A 21,364-nucleotide genomic window follows, 5' to 3' on the forward strand; every position below is an offset into this window, starting at 1 on the left:
GAACAATGTCACGTGGTCATGTACGTGTCATGAATCTTAATATTCCAGGAATCCATAAAACCTCGTCAACAATTACTCATCGACCTCGCATAGTACATTTACACAGTTACCTACATACAAAACCCAACCCCGGGCCAGTTTTTCAAGTGCTAACAGTACTTAGTTGACCTTTCCCTGGCGACGCTATACCCACAACTGAGTAGAGGGGTATCACGAGTCTTTAAAAAAGTACAATTTTTATACCAAAGTACAATTTTTGCAACCATATTTATACCAAATAAAGACGAACATTCCATGTGTTAAACTACAACGTTTTAGTACGCATGCGCAAAACCAGCATACAGTTATTAAAAGCTTTGCGTCCACACGCCCGGGCTACATGAAAGACGTGGCTAGGTGTGATTAAAAAAATAATGATATTTATTTTAACGAAAATAAGTAATTTTTATACAGTGTACGAGGGTTCCTGTTGATATATACCGGTTTTCTATTAAAATAACACGATTTTACCGCGCAGTGCCAATTTCTTTTGTGCTCACTGACTCATTCTTACGCTGAATTCGTGACACCCTCGTTTCGGGAAACGTGTCGTATATATTCCAGTTATTTCGAAAACATACAGGTCACTGAAGCTGAGCGATAATCTGCCGGTTTAAGTACAAGACAATGGAATTTACTTAAGGTATAGATGCAGGTTTGTGGGCACTTGGGAGTGAATTTTCTTTTTTGAACGGTAATTCTTATACATAAGCATACAGTTGAATACGACAACGATACAAATCATATTTGAAACAGTCGGTGTATCGTTTTCCTATTTCTTCGTGGCTTGAAATTGATCTCTTCCCGCATTTCTCAGGCGTAGTTGTTATTACCTGGTTCTCGTATCCAACACTGCAGAAGGCCTACAAAATTGCCTTAATAAATTACTGCACTGAATGGAATGTCACTGTAAATACAAAGAAAACAAAGATTATGATTTTCAATAAAGGTAATCGTTTATTGAAAAATATTTTTTTAAATAAATAATCAAAATATAAATTCAGTGAAAGAATTCAGTTACCTTGGGGTAATTTTCACCCCAATCGAAAATTTAAGCCCAACAACCAAATGTTAAAAAATAAAGCCATGAAAGCATTATTTACAATAAGAAACGCTATACTAAGTAATACAATTATATCACCAACTATATGTATATGTATCAAAATGTTTGAATACATGTAACTTATATCGCCAATTTTAATGTACAGTTCTGAAATATGGGTCTATGAATTAATAAATGACAACAATGTCTTGGAACAGGTTTGTAGCTCATTTTATCGTTTTATTCTTGCGTTAATAAAATGACACCCACAATAGGTATAAGGGGTGAACTTGGCAGGTTTCCCATCAAAATTAAAGCAGATATTGCCACAACAAAACACTGGCACAGATTGAAATCTCTACCAGAAAATCACATCCTTCAAGATGCATTAAAAGAATCAGAAAAAAATAACACAAACTGAATTAAATATGTAAAAAATATTCTTGATGAATGTGAACTTGGAAATGATGAAGAAACCTACAATGGTAAAAATAGAAAAAAAACAACAACAAAGGAATTACAATCACAGCTGACAGATACATATAAACAGACATGGAAAAATTAAATTAGAAATACCAAAGGCACAACTGGACAAGGTAACAAATTAAGATCATATAGTATTTTTGAAAAAAAGAATTTGAAATGGAAAATTACTTAAAAATAATTAAGTTTGAGCGATCACAATTTAGGAATTGAATTAGGCAGAAGAACAACGCCAAAAACACAACTGGAGAAGAGAATATGTACAAGGAGTAATGACAATGAGATATGTGATGAAAAACACCTTATTTTGAAATGCACACACTTCAATAAAAAGAGGGAGATATTATTCCGAGAGTGCAACGAAGACATTAAAAATACAAATAATAACACATACATCTTCTCTAAAATCAACAGTGAAAATAACAGTATACCTCTATAAAAAAAATTTAAAAAGCACAATATTTAAGCCAAAATAATGAATCACTTCACCTTTGGGAGGGGGCTCGTAGGACTAAATTACTAGTACTTCATTTAAATCAGTTTTTGTTTTAATTGTATTCATTCTAGTAATTATTTTTAACATTTATTTTTTAACTCAGTCTTTATTTTATTCTTATTTTTATTATTGTATTTTCTATTACTGTATTGTATTGTATTGTATTTAGAATTGTCCTAGTCTTGTAATACTTTTTTTATTTACCATACTGAACCCGCTGATGGTTCGGTAGTGTAATAAAGTTATTATTATTATTATTATTATTATTATTATTATTATTATTATTATTATTATTATTATTATTATTATTATTATTATTATTATTGCGGAGCTGCGGCCATGAAAATTTACCTTCGTAGAGCTGGATGTTTGGGCGGGTACAGGATGTCTGTAATGGGTAATGCCCGTTTCATGTTTGCTCGTGCATAGACCAGCAGTGAATAGATGATTTCCCGTTCACTGCGAGATCTCGTGTATTGCGTGAAAGGTTCGTACGTGCGAAAGTCGATTTTGAATTTGTTCTTGTCTTCTATAGCTCAAAGTCGAAATACCGACCGAGAGGGGAATATTGCGTTGAGATACGCTTATTTTATCAAAATTGATCAAATGCACATTATTGAGCGTGAAAATACCCCATGATATTTTAAATCCCACGCAATTTTTTTACATCATTACGACGCTATGGCCTCTGTTTGTACGTTCGATTTCACGCATAACGCGGGATCTCGCAGTAAACGAAAAATGGTAAATCTGCCAGACAGGAAGTAAAACAAGCTATATTGACCCACATTTCGTGATAAGCATCGAATAGAAAATAAAACATCTAAATAACATCTTCGCATTTCATTTTCTCTATTACATTGCGCTTAGTACTCCAAACAGTAACGCAGCGGTCACAGTAACTATGATCATTCTGTTTCTATAGTTACCGTTGCAATGTTGCAATGGTCTGTAGAGCAGCGTTCTTTCTAGATGATATTTCCAAACGAAAATAGAACAAAACCAATAATTGAAACTTATTGTCTTATGGTACATTCTACCGTTCTGTTAATCTAATTACTAAAATCGGTGAGGGCGTAGTGTTCTCGATGTTCATGGTCTATTATCTGATTCTGACTATGAAGTATTACGGTAGCTAGTATCTTTTAACTCAAAAAATAACTCATTTATGAAAAAAATGCAATAAAAAACGGCTCAGCGTGTACCCTTTGCGGAAATATTTTGCATGGCTGCCTCGTACATGATTTCACATTAGCATAAGCACAGTCCAGAGGGGCTGGCATAAGTATTACACCGGAAGACTCGTCACCTGCGCACGCACGGGATTTGAGTCCTTGACGTAGCCTGGTTCCACCACTAGAGGTCGACGATAGCGACCTCTAGAGGCGGGAACCAGACTATCCTTGGCGACGATAACAACATACTCGTACCCTAAAAAACGCAAAGGCTCATGGGTAGACGCTTATTTGTAAACAACGACAAGCTATGGCTGTCTGCGTAGATGAAGACTCTCCCGCTTTACACTACCTTATCTTTCTATTTACTGCTCCTCCTACTTTAAGAAGAAGATACCATGGCCACTGCCTTTGCCTTTCAATGGTCTTTGTTCACGTTTTTTTTTTGTAATTTATTATATTCAAAAAGCATCTGTTGAAAAGGTTGCACAACGTACATTTAAAATTGGCGTGAAAAGCTTATCAAAAATACTGAGTAATGAGATCGCTCGATAGTTTCAAGGACTATAATATTGTGCACCCTTTGCGGATAAGTACTACGCATGGGCACTGTAATGGTATTTATAAGTGTCAAAAATCATCTTAAAAAATGAGCATAAATAAGCCAAGAATACCTGAAAAAATATCTGCATTCAGACCATCTGGCCATGTAAATTTACCGCAATTTTGGACGCTTTATTTAGGCAATCTTACGTCGTACATAATAGTTTAGTAGGCGAACTAGCAGAAGACTGAAACTCTCATATCAACATTAGATATACCCATGTATCCAATGAGATTAAGAGTACCGAGTCACGTGATAATACGTCATGTAATGACAAGGGTGTTGATAGTGGATGGGCGTGCACTTCAGTATATCATTCATCGAACCGAGTGGGACATTACATAGCACTCACGTTTTTGGATAATTTTCACCCGAATTCACCGGATTTTATTTTTTTCTTTCCATGCGACATTAACAGTAAGTAATTTTTTAGTTGGATAAAGAATTATTTTATTCTGTAACTGAGCAAATCTTGTTAAAATTCCCGATATCCATCCAACCATTTCATTATGTTCGCCATGCCTGCTATATGTTATATTTTAAGACGGAATGTTTAAGCTGGTCTTTTTATGGGCCATTTTAATATTTATTCGACGAATTTATGTGTATATCTTGTAGCTTGAAATGTCCTCGTGCACGATGAAATCCCAAACTAACATTAAAATACAATGAGTAATGTTGTTATATAATCCACTCGAATTTTTTGAGAGAAAATGACGAATATACGAAAGACAGCTTTAAATTCGGTCTTTGGGAGAGTTTTTCTGGCAGTTAACATTTTTGCTCTAATTCAACAACGTCGGGTACCCACAGCCGTTGCACGAAACGTCAACATTAGCAGCAATTATAAACAGAGCTCTGCAAGCAGAATGCAAATCAAAATAAACTGCATAGAATTTCTTCTATCATTTATCAATATTTTGACGTTTTATAGCGAGACTACTGATATACGTATGTGGGCCGTGAGTTGCTTAAAATACTTCAGACAAAATAAGGCAAAACATCTTTAATTGTGATTTTTTTACTGTTTTCGTAAGAAAAAATGTTCCCAACACGCCGGAGCCAGAGTGCAAAGTCGTCTGTGCGAATCTAATTATACAGTCTAAATAACGATATGATGTCTACATAAATATAGAATATGACCCGTACAGTGAGCCCTGGTACGTTAATTGGCACCCTCAAGCGATGCACGCATCTTAGCAACAATAAACCAACCACCAATATCGTTAATTAGTGTTTAAATTGGAAATGTTCGTTGTGATTGTAGCGACGAAGCAAGATGGCGGCGACAATGACATCGAGTGGATTTCAAAATTGTTCGTAAAATATTGATTGAAGCATTAAGTGAAACACAATGCGTGGAATTTTCGTGACATCGATTTTTTCCATTGTTAGTGTTATATGGCGCGGAAGTCACGTGAATATACTGACTCAATCGACTATTCGAGTTAGTGCGACCGCGCGTAAAACAGAAGTATTTTTGAAATAATGTCGCTGATCATAACGTTAAATTTGAGACAAACGAGAAAACGATATTCTAGTTAAATTAAACAGTTGGTCGGTTATGTCATATTTACATGCTTTTTAAAGGTGACTTTAAGTTGATAATACTGATACGTCTATCGACGCAACGCATCACGCAATCAAATAAGTCATTATTCCCAGTTTACAGCCTCTTTTTTTATAACAATCATTGTTGTGTAATTACATTTCAATTTTCAGCTTTGCTTCAGCTTCATTTTTCAGCTTCGTCATATTGCATGAAACGTACACGATGTAAGATCATGGTGGCATTATTGGTGATATTTGACCTATGACCTATTAAGAATCGACAAATCACTGTAATATTGTTCCTGAATAGATTGTCTTATATGTATTTAACTCAAGTTCGTTACTCCAGTTTATTTCGACAAAAATGACGTCATATTTTGAACAGCTGCATTGCTTCACTGACCCATGAATAATTTAATAATACCTGTCGTCCCGAGGCTGTTGAATCGTAAAAAACAACGGCTGTCGCAACATTGGGACCGCGTGATCACCGAATTCCTGTCGCCTGCTACTGACATCAGAGCAGTTCGATTTCTGAGGCTATGAATACGAGTTATTTTCATTTTTCAGTCTGTTCGACACATTTTCTGATAGAAACTCCTATTAAATCAGCAGACTTAATTTATTCATATGCACTATCTGTGATACGTCTGATTTTAGACCCAATTAAAACGAATTAGCTATTTAAAGGTAAAAGATGGACGAAAACACATGTTCGATGCCTCATATTACCGTACTGATTTCCGCTGGAGAAGTCTAATAACCTTTTGCCGTCTCTGGCCTCTAATTAAAGGGCGGTGGTCGCCGCGCCGTGTTCTGTTCGGTATGGGACACATAGCGACGTATACAACGCATGTAGAATAAATTGCTTCTTACATGAAAGTCAAGCACGCGCTGCGCGACGACCGCCCTTTAATTACTAGTATACCTTATAGTCTAGTGCGGAAATCATTTACATATATTGTCACCGTCGCTTAAAACATGCAAATTGGGACATTTAAATTTAAATCGAAAGCGAAACATGCGTGATCGGGACAATATTACAGTTTTTAAATTATAGCATTATTAATTTAAAAAAAAAACATATGTTTTTTTTATCGTGTATTGATATTGCCACGCCATTCAGCTACAACCTCCTCATAGTTAAAATTTAAACTCGCGTATAAAGACCCTGAGCGACTAAAAAGGTTATAGTTCTATTAACCCCACTATTAATCCCATTAATAAGTGCTGTGTTTATTTGGAGTGCATACATTACGAAAGTATTATCGTTACATATATTGTGTTGTTGTTGGTGAACAAATATCTTTTATGGCAATCACAATATTTAGGTAACATGATCACTCCTAACCAAGACTGTTCCCAATGAAGTAGGTTACTAAAAGTTAGACTAAAAGTCAAACAAACAGATTTTCGGTTAATATCATAGCGCCCTCTTTTGGGGCTCCACACAATCCGATCCACAGTGTAGGAGAGATGAATATTACAAACAAACAAAAATATAGAAACAATATGAGAAACATAAAAAATATCCCTTTAAAGCTGGACATTATAGATTTTTACAAATCTATCCTGATTTTTCTATTTTGTATCTCGATTATAATAGTTTACGTATCTAAATATTACATTTATCGGCATATTCATGTCTGCTCAATAATATTATAATAAACTTATTGTCTATGATTAACAATTTGATTAAGGGACGACGTCAAAAGATCGATGTCGGATAAAAAACTTATTTGCTTTAGTTTGGGGGTGGGGGGTTTTGACCACAAAAAGTTTCCATCCTACAAAAACGATTTTTTTTTTAATGAAGTCAAAAAAACCTTGGAGTATTTGTAGTTCGTTTTTTTTCTATCCAATCATAGACAAAAATAACAGAAAATGAAAAAAACAAACGTCCAAGACGAGAAAATGGTTTGGTCCGAGTGTAAATATGTGCGTCAAATGAGGTCCATTTCAGATCATAGACATGGAGCATGCGCAGAACCCTGAAATTAACGTATGTGTAAATTCCGCTTCATTATTACAACCAACTTCTATGCCATATTACTGTCCGATTATCAATTTTTATTTAATGGTTAATGTAATCTGACGCCATGATAAATATTTATCAATTAAGTTTCAGTGGGGGGTGGGGGGTTTTGAGAAAAAACTAAAAGAATTATGTTTTTTATCCGACATCGATCTTTTGACGTCGTTCCTAAGTGTGCTATATTTTCGTACCGATTCTCGTGTCAAAATATAATTTCAGTTTATAGTAGTTGAAATTGAATTTCTCTGCGATAAAGAATGTCCGTTTTCGATATTGTTGGAAATTGTTTCCCTTATATGTTATAATCCCCAAAGTAAAATCATGTTTATTAAAGTTATTGTTCATACATGAGTTGTTGAACACGATACATCATTTTTAATTTCATTCAGCTTATTTCAGTCATAAGTCCAGACGAATGAAATGCAAAAATATATAGAGAATAGAGCCAATTATGTTCTGTCTTCATTCAATAATTATTTTTTCAATTCTTTTTTTTTAAATTTCGAAAACGGAAAAAACGGATCGAATAAGTTATTCATTCAAGTATCCCCGCTACCTCAGTAAATTTCTCGAAATGCAAAACTATTCAATGATATGTACTCAAATACGTGTCAAATACAAGAATAAACTTGTTTGCACAAATACCGACCAGGAGTTTGTTTTGTATGGTATGAAACGTTTTGACACAAGAGATAGGTGTAAGAACAACGGTTTTTTTTGTCCCCAGTACATCTTTTGTTGGCACACCCTAGTCCACCTTTTCAATGAAGTTTTCCCGTGTGGATTTGTGTGAATGTAAACAAGGAGTGGTTCGTGGTTATGACGTGCAACTATTCTCCATTGATAGGCGACTCAACCTTTTCACCCCGAGACTTTCTCGCCCATTTTTTTGTCTGTACTTTTTCTTATATTCTTCAATATTTCTGGAAATAAACCCTAATTTTGGAGCCAAGAGATACAATTTGAGCCAATTTTCAGTTTTTCACCAAAAAATACTATTTTTGTCCCAAATTTCTGAAGGAAAGTGCAGACTATAAACGGAACTATTTTACGAGTATGAATTTGTGATGAAAAGACGGAACTGGTGATGAAAAGTTTAAATCACATCATCGCAAGCCAAGCTTTATTTATTCAGGCGTCGCCTCATATTATCTGCGAGGACTTCCATGGCAAACCAACTTCAGCAAAAAACCTGGGAACCGGACGATGAGAAAATCATCGTGTTCATAATATAGCTACGAAAGTAATGTGTAGGGAATTTCAATTTGCTTAAATTGTAGAGATATCAGGTACGACCAGCTTTATTCAGCCAAACGGTCAGCTGGGGTCACGCCTTGCCGTCCCCTTTTCTTCTTCCCTTACAAAAACTTACAAAACACGAATAAAACACTAAGGCGTAACAGAGTAAACATACGAAATACCTGCGCACGCGCGGGAACTGAGTCCCAATGACACGCTATGGCCATATGACGCATGCGCAGATGATGGCTTCCCGTTTTAAACCTGCAAGTTGTTGATTCTAAATTTGACAATAATGCAACGTCGTGTAAACCAAATGTGCGCACGTGATGTAGCTATGGTAACAAATATTTTGCACATTTTTGACAAGAGCTAAGGGTGTCTGAAACGTACATAAATAAAAAAAAAATATAATATTAACATACTACAGCAAATTGTGATTAAGTTGTCACAGTTTTGAATATCGGCGCAAATTTGTGTTCAGTTCATGATCATGAAATATTAAATATAAAATTATTTCAAATTGAATATACCATTAATGCATATCAGTTATTAACCTGACAGAATCTCTTTGAACCGTCTGGAGTGCACTGAGGCACACATAACCACGTCAAAGAAGACGTATACATATATATTTACAATTAATTGAAATTTGGGAGAAATTTTGCTATAGTCTGTTAACAGCAGTCTACCACGTGCATATTCTAAATATTGTAGGATCACTGAGAGCTAATCAAAACTCACGTTATCACATATTAAAGCGGGGTGATTTGTCACCTGCGCATGCGTCAGATGGCCATAGCGTGTCATGGTTTACAAACAAGTGTCTACCCATGAGCCTTTGCGTTTTTAGCGTGTGTTGTTATCGTCGCTTGAGACTCAATTCCCGCGCGTGCGCAGGTGACGATCCTCCCGCTTTAAGTGACACATATACTTGTATGATAATTAGTAATACTCAGACTGTGGTTTTACTTTGATTCTGTGCTGTGATATTCCCGTCTGAATGGCCCTTCGCAGTTATGGAGACTTCAGATCATTGACGGTTGGAATGCACTTGAATATTTTACTAATTATCATACAAGTATATGTGTCACTTAAAGCGGGAGGATCGTCACCTGCGCACGCGCGGGAATTGAGTCCCAAGCGATGATAACAACACACGCTAAAAACGCAAAGGCTCATGGGTAGACGCTTGTTTGTAAACAATGACACGCTATGGCATCTGACGCATGCGCAAGTGACGACTCCCCCGCTTTAAATGTTTTCTAAACCAGTTGCCAAAATAAATAATAACAATAGCGAATCGGTGAAAAATCAATAAATAATTAAAGTTAACCTCTGGTTGCCTTTTGTTACATAATATTTTTGTTTTATTCATCAAAGTTTGTTTTAATATGAATATGCATTGCCATAATTAATTTTAAATACTGTTAACAATAGGATTGAAACAGCGGTGGAAAAGCAGTTGAATTATTTCCATCTATAAAATATCATGATACAACAACAACAAAGACAGACTCTTACCCTAATATACCTTTTCTATTTTATCTTTAATGATACGGGCAAGGTAAAATATTACTGAACGATTTATTTGGATTGTTAACTCTCGTGTGACTGCTGCCGTAACTTCCCAATTCGCGATCTCTACGGCACAAATTAGTTGAATGGTGACTACTTGATGGTTCCGGTACGCGAATCACTTACGTTTTACACTCATGGTTTCATGACATTCCGTAATCATCACATTTTTATTTTGTATGCATTACGCCTCCCTCCGTTATAACAGAGCCACGCCATAGAAATAATGATTCAATGACCCTCCATTATTTTCAGATGACGTCAGACAAAGTAACAGACATCGAAGACGTGGTCAAAACCTGGACGGCAGATTATGTCCAAAAGTTCTCGGACAAAGATGTAAGAAAATTAGCGGACCTTGACGACATCTTGTCAACCGACATCAATTTAAAGCGTCTGAGGGTGGTTCATGAGAAACCTCGATATAAAACGGAAGGTCCGTGTGGTGAATTGCCGTCTGGATACGTACTTTTTAAAACGTCCTTCACCAACAACACCGAAAAGGAACAAGAAAATATACTAAAGACTGAAAGAAGAACGCGTTCCAGTTGTTCTATCTCCATCGAGAAAGGATTCACGATCGGAGGCTCAATAGGAGTGAATCTTTCGCCTCCAAATCCCGTGATACAAGCTAACGCGGGATTCAGTCGAGAGCTGTCGCTCAACAGAATGGAGGAACATACTCTAGAAGAGGAACTAGTGTGGACTGTTGATACGAAAATTACCATCCCCCCACAGACCGAAACAACGGCTGAGTTGATAATCAAAGAAGAAGAGTATAACGGACATTTTGTCGTGGAAACCAAATTTGAAGGTCAGATTCAGGTTACTGTACGAAACAAAAAGGACAGAAATAATGTTTTGACGATCATCACGGGAAATGTCAACGACATTTTAACTCCACAGTACGGATTTTATACCAAATCTGACAACAAGAAATTGGTATGCTTCGCAACAGAAGGAATGTGTCGATGTCGATACGGCATCCAGCAGACAGTCACTCTAAAACAGAAAGCTTTGGATTTGGAGAAATCTTAAAAAAAACAGCTGGTTTTGCATGTTTGCCTGATAGAGGGAGCTTGCTGTTAAACCTTTCGTGAAATGTCGGGAGCGGACATCCGGGCCGCCTGGCAACCATCACGGTTAAAACAAAGACCGAAAAGTCACAGAGAACGGTACTTTGGAATAGTTGTTCAGACTCCCCTAAATATTATAGAAAGATTACCTCTGCATGTGCAACATATATAAATTTGGTTGTCCAGGATTACTTCAAAATTAAGTTTGTGCCGTTTTCTCGACTTTAGCTTTCACCGGCTCGACCCGCGTTCCACAGCAACTCACAGCAGAGCCCAAAGAAATACATGGTACAGTGGTGCGCGTCTTAGCAACGTGGAGCGTTCTGTGACGTAACTCCGCCCCGAAAAACTAGGAACACAGACATGGTTATTTTCAGAACACATTCAACGTGTTTGAAAACGAAAACACAAATGATATGAAGCTACATACACTGCTAAATACTACGATCAAACAATCTGAAGAAAAAAATACTGCAAAACTCTTGGTGGCGCTATATACTGCCTAAATTCGCCGTCAGCACGGACGAGGTGCAGCAGAGGTAAAATAATATAAATATTCAATAACCACCGTACGAAAAAGTCATAAAACAGGAATTTTAGTTGCATGTAATACGTCATTTCTAAAAGTCACGCCCTCTAGTGACGGGCCCTTCTGTTACGTCAAAATGACATGTTTAATTAAAACAATATTGTACAAACTGACTTCCTTGGTTGTGTAGTCGTCTAAAATATAATAAAATCTCTCATTAATGGACGACAACAGATCAAAACGATATCGACGTTCTGAACAGCCTTCGTTTCATCATTTACATCATCGTCACTAGAGGGCGCTACTAAATAAATGACAAGATTGAGGCTTTTCACGAACTGCTCATCTTTCTTTCTGGGAGTTCTCACTAAAATTGGCATATATAATTTAATGCAGAATAATTCTCATCATATACCTGTATATAGAATTATTAATGCCATTTTTTTTTTATTTGGAACAGTATCAACCTTTTTATCAGTTCATGACAATATAGCACACTAAATCAGTGAAAACTATACAACTGTTTTTTATGTGAACAAAGCATCTCACTGTATCAGCTTGTTAGTATACAAGTGTGTGCAGTGTCATCATTCTTTGTGGTTTTCAGTTTAAATGACATCACTTTTTGTGTGTCAATGTGAACATCATCAAGCCCCAAGTTTTGCAATTAACTTCATTCTTGAGTTTTCCAGAACAGAAAGTGAAATGTACCATGGGAGTACCACCAACCATGCAGGTGACTGATATTTAAACTTTTTTTCAACCATTTCAAGAATGCAATTATACTCGTAACCATGGTAACAATGACATCAGACTTGCGGATAGATGTTCTAACCCACGTTTAACAAGAATTTCTGATACATTTTCCAAATTATTTTTTTGGTAAACAATCATGGAGGAATGAAAAAAACACTTGGAGAGTTCACTAGCGATTCTGAATTACTAGTATGCATTTTGTTTCCATGGTTACCAGACTTTCATTTCTTATTTGTAATTCATTTAATGACACCTTTCACTCAACAAAAGATTTATAACGCTTTTAATTTTTACTAATTACATACCATCAAGACATTCTACCTTATTACAATGAAAAAGTTGCTCTTTTTGATTTGAAGTTTTATTTCACTTCTATATATGTAGTTTCACAGACTGTATTCAAAGAGATTAAACGTAAGCAAAGTATTTTCTCTATTTTTTGTCTTCAGAAAGTTGCACATCTATATTTAAAAACTATAACTTACAAGTCAGTAAAAAAACAAAAACAATTCTTTACAGGATTACTCCATCCTGTCTGAGCAGTAAAATACCTAGCAGTGATGTACACTGTGAACTTTGACATGATGCAATTATGACTCTTGGATTTATTTCGGGTAACACATACCGACACATCTATCAGACGATTGTGTGTAATTATCCATGCAACTCGACCAGATGTTGGGTGGCAATGGTGTTTACAGATCACTTCAGTAAACTGCTTCAAGATGTAGATTTCATGAATCAGGGGACATTGTGAATTGTGCAGCAGTGAATATTTCATAAAAAAATCTATTGTGCTCTTCCCCAAATAGTAAAATATTGACAGTGCCCTCTAGTGTGTAATATTACATGTAAAATGTCAATTTACCGGTAGTTCCTTTCAAGTTAAATAGATAAACAATCTTGAATGTTATGTTTAGCGTTCAAGACTCGCTCAAAAAATCAAGTGTGAATAAAAATGTAAAAGTAATGAACTGTATCATTTATTGTATTTTCATCATAACTTTTCTATACTATATTGTTATCATTTTGTGAAAAACCATGGCAACATCCTATTTGTCCCAGCTCATCCAATTTAAGACTTTTTTTTATATATTCTATACTATATATATATTTCTATACTGTATCATCTTCAGGTTCTAGCACATCTATATTGTCACCAACTTGCAACCAAGATTTTTTTATTTGTTTCTTGAGAAAAATGATAATCTTGTCTTTTTCGACCTGAGTAAAGTGAAACAAAAATATGCTCAATGATTTAATGTATGTACGTAGTTTAATTTGCATTGTCATTGCCACCTGCTTTATCTCTTACTCTTGCATATGCTTTGTAATATCCACTCAAGTATGCACTCTTGTGATTGACATGCCGCAATGGACGCCTCAAGGGGTATGGATGGCAACAAAACAAGAAAAACCACTGGAATCGAAATTGCAGGATGAATACACAGATAGTAATTTTGTTTTTTATCACACTATTTACATAAGCAGCCTGTCGTATGTAATATCAAAGCAATCAGACTTGCTGTTTTTAACAAGAAGTCAAAAATATCAAGAAGTTGATACATGTATTGCAAAGTTGATGACGACGACGACGGATGACGACAGACAATCAGTAATATGAACAGCTTCGCTGAGTCGACTTTGGGCAGGATTTAATTTTTGACAAAGTGGAAACTGGAGGCAAGCAGTGAATGTATACGTTCACTGATTCACAGTAACACAGTGAATTCAAGGTTACAACTTAGACATGTTGTGATAGTTGGACTTACAAAATTGTACAATGTTACATTCAAATAGCAAATCATTACTGTACATACATACTGTGTACAGTGTACCACAGTGTAGTAATGTGATGTTGCATTCATCGCTACACTGCGTCACCTATACGTCATGCATTGCGTATGAAATGTTGATCACGTTTGTTTAATAATCTTAAAATGATAACCATTTATCAAAACGTAAATCCTCCTCATTTTTGTGCAGCAATCCATTGGGAAAATTACAGTCCCTAGAGAACTGTATGAATGTGTTGCAACAATGCTGTATAATTAGGCAGAATTTAGCACCGATTTTCTGTTCTATAAATGTGGAAAAAAATCCTTTGTATTAATAACACTACAATATAATACAAATTTAATCCCTGCCAACCCTTAAAGCACTGACGCACATTCTGTGCTCCATATATGTGTTTGAATATTGCCTCACACATATATACATATATGTACCAAGTTTGCTTACGTCTATTATAGGTTGACAGGTTCTCCATATTTGTTTACTCATAACCATTGCCCATATTTGGATGTCAGCTAACATACTGCCGTAAAAATCAACATCTAATATTTTGCTGTGGATCCAGTTGTTATTGATTGTTATATTATAGTTTCTTCACAGCAAACATTTTGACTCACCTTATAGAAACTTTTTGGTTCAGGTTCAATAGTTTGTGGCGTCTTTGCTCTTAGCTGATAACAGTCATTCTCCCTCTCTTTCATTTTCACATACACAACTAAATTGAATTCTCTAAAAATAAAGGATCAATATGATATTATTCAGATAAAGACATGAAACTCACAATTTACTATCAATGAGATCAATTGTTACATATTATACCCTTATTTATTTCAATACACCATGTACAATACAGCCCCCTAATACAATATTATACTATTTTAATACATCATTTACACCATATACAATTAATTATGGCGTATTGCCATGTGAATGGCTTGGCCTTGTGGAATGCAAGAGATGACAATAATCATTATACCACTAACAGCAACCATTATACCACATACAGCAACTATTATACCACATCAAATATTATACCATTTTCAGTAAACATTATACCACTTACAATAAGCATTATACAATAATATACCAATCACAGTGACAATTATACCACTTACACCAAATACACCACACATAGTAAACATTATACCCCTTACATCAAATATTAAACCAATTACATACAATATTATACCATTTGCATCTACTATTTTACCACTTACGATTATTATACCACTTACATCAAATAATATGTCACATTGAGTGGGTGAGTGTATTTCTATTATACCACTATTATACAACTTACAGTAAGCATTATGCCATAATATACTACTCAGAATGACATTTATACCATCTGCATCAAAAACTATACCATTTACAGAAGCATTATACCATAATATACCACTCAAAATGACATTTATACCATCTGCATCAAATACTGTACCATTTACAGTAAGCATTATACCATAATATACCACTCAAAATGACATTTATACCATCTGCATCAAATACTGTACCATTTACAGTAAGCATTATACCACTTACACCAAATACTATACCAATTAAAGCAACTATTAAACCAATTACATACAATATTATTATACCATTTGCATCTACTATTTTACCACTTATGATTATTTACCACTTACATCAAATAATTGAGTGGGTGAGTGTATTTCTGTTATAAATATGAGATATACCCCATAAAAAACTAACCTATCCTCAAAACTCAGCTTAATGTCAGCATTGCTGGTTTCCTTGGCGACTGGAGGAAACTGGAATACTGCTTTATTTTTTACTCTCAGCCCATTAATAACTACAATGACTCTGGCATATTCAGGATCACATCTCTCATCTAGCGCTGAATGAGAAACAGAATGTACATGTAGTTATTGACCTTTTCTCTGCATATTCAGGATCACATCTCTCATCTAGCGCTGAATAAGAAACAGAATGTACATGTAGTTATTGACCTTTTCTCTGCATATTCAGGATCACATCTCTCATCTAGCGCTGAATGAGAAACAGAATGTACATGTAGTTATTGACCTTTTTTCTGCATATTCAGGATCACATCTCTCATCTAGCGCTGAATAAGAAACAGAATGTACATGTAGTTATTGACCTTTTCTCTGCATATTCAGGATCACATCTCTCATCTAGCGCTGAATGAGAAACAGAATGTACATGTAGTTATTGACCTTTTCTCTGCATATTCAGGATCACATCTCTCATCTAGCGCTGAATAAGAAATAGAATGTACATGTAGTTATTGACCTTTTCTCTGCATATTCAGGATCACATCTCTCATCTAGCGCTGAATGAGAAACAGAATGTACATGTAGTTATTGACCCTTTCTCTGCATATTCAGGATCACATCTCTCATCTAGCGCTGAATGAGAAACAGAATGTACATGTAGTTATTGACCTTTTCTCTGCATATTCAGGATCACATCTCTCATCTAGCGCTGAATAAGAAACAGAATGTACATGTAGTTATTGACCTTTTCTCTGCATATTCAGGATCACATCTCTCATCTAGCGCTGAATGAGAAACAGAATGTACATGTAGTTATTGACCTTTTCTCTGCATATTCAGGATCACATCTCTTATCTAGCGCTGAATGAAAAACAGAATGTACATGTAGTTATTGACCTTTTCTCTGCATATTCAGGATCACATCTCTCATCTAGCGCTGAATAAGAAACAGAATGTACATGTAGTTATTTACCCTTTCTCTGCATTGTTCATGTCAAAGTTGAACAAAGTTGAAAAAGTTGAGACATTTACATATAAACAGTAAAAGGAATATCTTCACTTTATTTTGGAGAATTATGTTTTAAAATCATTTGTTGTGAAGGAAATAAAGAACACTGCTGTATAAATAAACTTGCATATAAAGGTCATCACAAGAACACACAAAGTATGCATGAAGACAACAGCAAGAGTAGCGTACATCAGTGAGACCTTGTACTGTCTTCTTGTATACTTTGCAGTATCCTCGTAATAACCTCATATTATACATCTTCCCCATTCAACCGCTTGGTGTAGAATGCTCAAAATGGAACTAAATGCTGAACATTATTGGACCCTTCTCGCTGGACTTTATTTTCAAAAATTTTCGCCATCTTGGCAGAAACACACCATAATCATTTGATATTTGGTGTTTGCAGGATGCAGATACCCTGTGAAATAATGGCATACTGTAACTTGTGGAGATACCATGACAGATGTATAATAATATAGGCAAGGTTAAATGAGGATACAAAGTAGTCAAGTATAGTACAAAGTTTAGGTCAATGTGGCTACACTTTAAACCCTCATTCTGACTACTGTAGAATACTTTATTTTCGCTTGGAATTTATTTTTGCTGAAGGGATGATTCCGTGAAAATAAAATCCAGCGAATATACTTTTTTCCCTATATTTCACATTAAACTCATCAAAAATCAGTGAAAATAAATTCCATACAAAACCCAAAAAGCCTTTTCAGCGAAAATTAATTCCAGCGAAAATAAAGTATTCCACAGTATATAATGGACCAAAGGATACAACAATGTAATCAACATTCGTGAAGGACTGTTCGAGTAATAAAAATAAAAACTAATGTAATTTGTGCTACACTGGTAATGACATTATTATATTCTCTTCCAGACTTGATCACTTGGTTAATAAAGCCAAGGTGGTGAAAAATAATGGCACAGTCTCGGTATGTGCATTGTTGTGAACCACGCCTGCCATTTTAGATATATTATTTCTTATTTAGATTCCAATTTCCTAATAAGAAGTCTGCAGGTAACTTAGTTGATATCACACAAATAATGACACATTGTAGGTGATTAAGATGGCAGTGGTGACAGATGTAAAATAATGTTTTGTAGAATAACATATACCAGGATTTTTTAATGGTCCGAATTTGTTGTTGTGATTGGGTTGCTATTGAGAACCTGTTTTTAATTGTGTAAGCAGATGCAAAATCACTGTATACTATGGTTTTTAATGTTTACAGGTAGGCCCCAAACATGAATAACACACAGTAGGGTTAAATCCTGCAGTTGACTCGAATCAGTGAAAACAACATTTTTTTAATACACACTATGCACAATGAAAAACATTGTGATTATTTGGTATTTCAGGTTCAACAGAGAAGAATGATTAATTTGTTAGACTTGCACAACGATGCCCAAAAAATAGTTGTAGTGGCCTGTTCGTGAACCTGTAAATTTTTTTGATCCTTAAAACATGGGTGTATGAAACTAATAGGTATCTGTATTTTTTTTAAATTATGTTGATTGACACAATTTTACAAATTTTTGATGTCTCAAAATTACATTTAAAATGAAGTTGGTATAAGCACCCAAGTAGTCGGGTATCCCACTTGATTTTGCTCAGTCCATATACATGCTGTGGATTTTGCAAAGTCCAGTCCATATACATGCTGTGGATTTTGCAAAGTCCAGTCCATATACATGCTGTGGATTTTGCTCAGTCCAGTCCATATACATGCTGTGGATTTTGCAAAGTCTCATAGTATACCTGCCTTCAGTGGTTTTTTATTGCTTAATTTGATCATCAGGAATACTTACAATGGGAAGGCAGTTTGGCGCCCTCTATAAACCCTTCCATATTATAGGTTCTTTTGCTAAGTGTTTCCCATGATCCTGTGAACTGAGAAAAAAAAGATCTATGATATATTTATTGACCTTGGCTGTTGTCGATATCAAAAATTTCCATCTTCATGTGACTCTGATAAGTTACAGTTCTCATATATCAAAATTTCCATGTTTCTTTTATTCTTTTTCTTTTAGAAAGAAGAAGATAGAAGAAAAACACAAATTTCTAAAGATGTAATAAAGATTTTATTATTATTATATGTGTATATGCTGGGGTTACCATGACTACTTTGGATTGTATACAGGAGAATCTGTATCAATGTTTCAATCACTTTTTCTCTGAGAAAAAAACAAAAGTTGCGAAACTCATGGACCAGGCGCTGAAAATCAAAACTAAATCTATTACAGTCATTCATTTGCTGTTCCAATTTCATTCAAAACTATACATTTCACAGTTAGTGCCAAATTCAGTACCATAACCATGAAGAATAATAATCAGTAGGGCTTTAATGGAAAATTTTGAGTAACATAACCAAATATGGTCTTGCGCACAAGGTCAAAGCTCCCAATCAGCTGACCTTTCAGACAATCACCGAGACTGTATATATATATATAATATTAATGGGCGGTGGTCGTCGCGCCGCGTCCTGTTCGATATGGTATCCATAGCGACGTACACAACGCGTGCAATATACGTTGACTGTTTACATGAAATTCAAAGACGCATTGCGTGACGACTACCGCCCTTTAACTTCAAATATTTTATATTTAATCCAACTTCAAGTGCACGTACAATGACCAGCGAGCTACATCTCACTGCAATAAAACGGTATTTGTAGTTTGTAGAAATTACCAACTGTGAAGCCGAGGAATTGTCAAGGATTATCACCGCGAGCCAGCGGGCATTTTCGAGACAAACAATCAAACAGCGGCATACATTTAGTGTAGGAACCTTGAATGCGCGTACGTACCTGGGATGGAAGCGACCATTTTTCTTTTCGAGATCTACCTCCTGGTGGCGCTGCACAAGAAAGTGAAAAATGCACGGGAGAAAACCATGTAGAGATAATGACCGAACACAAATATGTGTAGAAATATTTTTTTGCTACAGAAGTGAGTACAGATCCGGTTTACGTTTTTTTTTTTTCAATAATGGCTTTGTTGCGGTTCCACAACTACAAATTTCGATAGACAACGCAACCTTAATACCTTTATTTGTTCTTTTCCAATTGTTATTCTTAAACACAACTTATCAAGTATATTATTAAAATGTAATTAGGAATTTGCTTTTATTTGTAAAATGTAACAAACTAATTTTCACTTTGCTTAATTATACATAAATTGCTAACAGGGTAGGCTGACGAGGTCACGCGAGTTGGGTCCGATGATGTCCCTTATCGGCTTGTGTGATGTTGGAGTCCGACCATCTTGAATTTTCAAGATGAATGTTCCGGCAAACGCTCGAATGTCCGAGCGGAACAACACCGTGCACGCGGGAGGACGATGGAGTCCGACAGACAACCCGTTGTTTATACTGCCCTCAACGGAGTATAAATTTAAAACGTGGTGGAAACAAGTTTTTCATCGAATGGATACTGCAATAATTGCAGTTAAAACATTATTTTTATTTTTCGATAAATTATATCCTTATGTTTTTATCAAGGATGCATAAACGTGATATAAATTTAAAATAACAACACCTTACAAAATACATACCGCCCATATATTTTAATATCTTGCACATGCGTGGCAACAATTCGACCAATGATTGAAGAAAACCCTCAAAAGCTCATGGAAACATGCTTAAAATGTATTCAGATTTTATTTTATTTTCGAAACAAAAACGAAAATCACCGTCGTTGCCATTCTCGAAGTCGGACCGCTTCTTGTCACAGTGGCGGCGGCACCGGAGTGGGGGGGGGGGGCTGCGGTCGAGTCGATGTCTACTCATCTTCCCCTGAAAAATACCACACAGAGATACTATCGACACCACAAACCCATTCCCTTCATTATTATGAATTTCCAAACTGAAAGAAGTTTTCATTGATTGATGCCCATTGAAATAGCGTCATCACGTATTGCGAAATAAAGAAAAAAATCACTAGTATGGTTCTGAACTATTGTATAAATTATAAGCAAGTTGGGAAACTGTACAGTATCCTCTAAATGTTGAACAAAACATTTTAATACATCCTTCTACATTACTGGCATGATCATACATAAACTACATGGAGTGAAGAAGACTTAATACTACCGTATACCGTACGCATCGCATCACATCACATCACATCACATCACATCACATCACACATCACATCACATCACATCGCATCACATCGCATCGCATCACATCGCATCG

At 35.5% G+C, this 21,364-nt stretch overlaps 2 protein-coding genes across 3 annotated transcripts; one reads left to right on the forward strand and one right to left on the reverse strand.

Annotated features, from left to right (window-relative positions):
* The first annotated feature begins 4,117 nt into the window (after positions 1-4,117).
* On the forward strand, positions 4,118-13,573 carry LOC100371059 (uncharacterized). 2 transcript variants are annotated; one of them, XM_085506525.1, is made up of 2 exons: positions 4,118-4,256; positions 10,498-13,573. In XM_085506525.1, exon 2 carries the CDS (start codon positions 10,498-10,500, stop codon positions 11,278-11,280), a length of 783 nt encoding a protein of 260 aa, XP_085362651.1. In that variant the 5' UTR covers positions 4,118-4,256; the 3' UTR covers positions 11,281-13,573. The 2 variants fall into 2 exon arrangements, with proteins under 2 accessions (XP_085362651.1, XP_002734768.2); XM_002734722.3 differs by lacking the exon at positions 4,118-4,256 and adding an exon at positions 10,210-10,351.
* On the reverse strand, positions 13,565-20,015 carry LOC144351958 (uncharacterized). Its single transcript, XM_085506526.1, has 5 exons — positions 19,977-20,015; positions 18,979-19,060; positions 16,108-16,252; positions 15,015-15,126; positions 13,565-13,827 (listed from the first exon to the last, which is right to left on the reverse strand). The coding sequence occupies exons 2-5, from the start codon at positions 19,016-19,018 to the stop codon at positions 13,720-13,722; spliced, it is 405 nt and encodes a 134-aa protein (XP_085362652.1). The 5' UTR covers positions 19,019-19,060; positions 19,977-20,015; the 3' UTR covers positions 13,565-13,719.
* Between the last annotated feature and the right edge of the window lie 1,349 nt (positions 20,016-21,364).

The sequence above is a fragment of the Saccoglossus kowalevskii genome, chromosome 12, assembly GCF_978046115.1.
Source record: "Saccoglossus kowalevskii chromosome 12, keSacKowa6.1, whole genome shotgun sequence".
In the NCBI taxonomy this organism is placed as follows: domain Eukaryota; kingdom Metazoa; phylum Hemichordata; class Enteropneusta; family Harrimaniidae; genus Saccoglossus; species Saccoglossus kowalevskii.

Coding starts and splice junctions, on each gene's coding strand:
- LOC144351958 (XM_085506526.1), bottom strand. CDS start 19,018: ATGGAAGGGTTTATAGAGGGCGCCAAACTGCCTTCCCATT. Junction 15,127..16,107: donor AAGCTGAGTTTTGAGGATAG/GTTAGTTTTTTA, acceptor CTTTATTTTTAG/AGAATTCAATTTAGTTGTGT. Junction 13,828..15,014: donor AACCAAAAAGTTTCTATAAG/GTGAGTCAAAAT, acceptor CACTTTACTCAG/GTCGAAAAAGACAAGATTAT.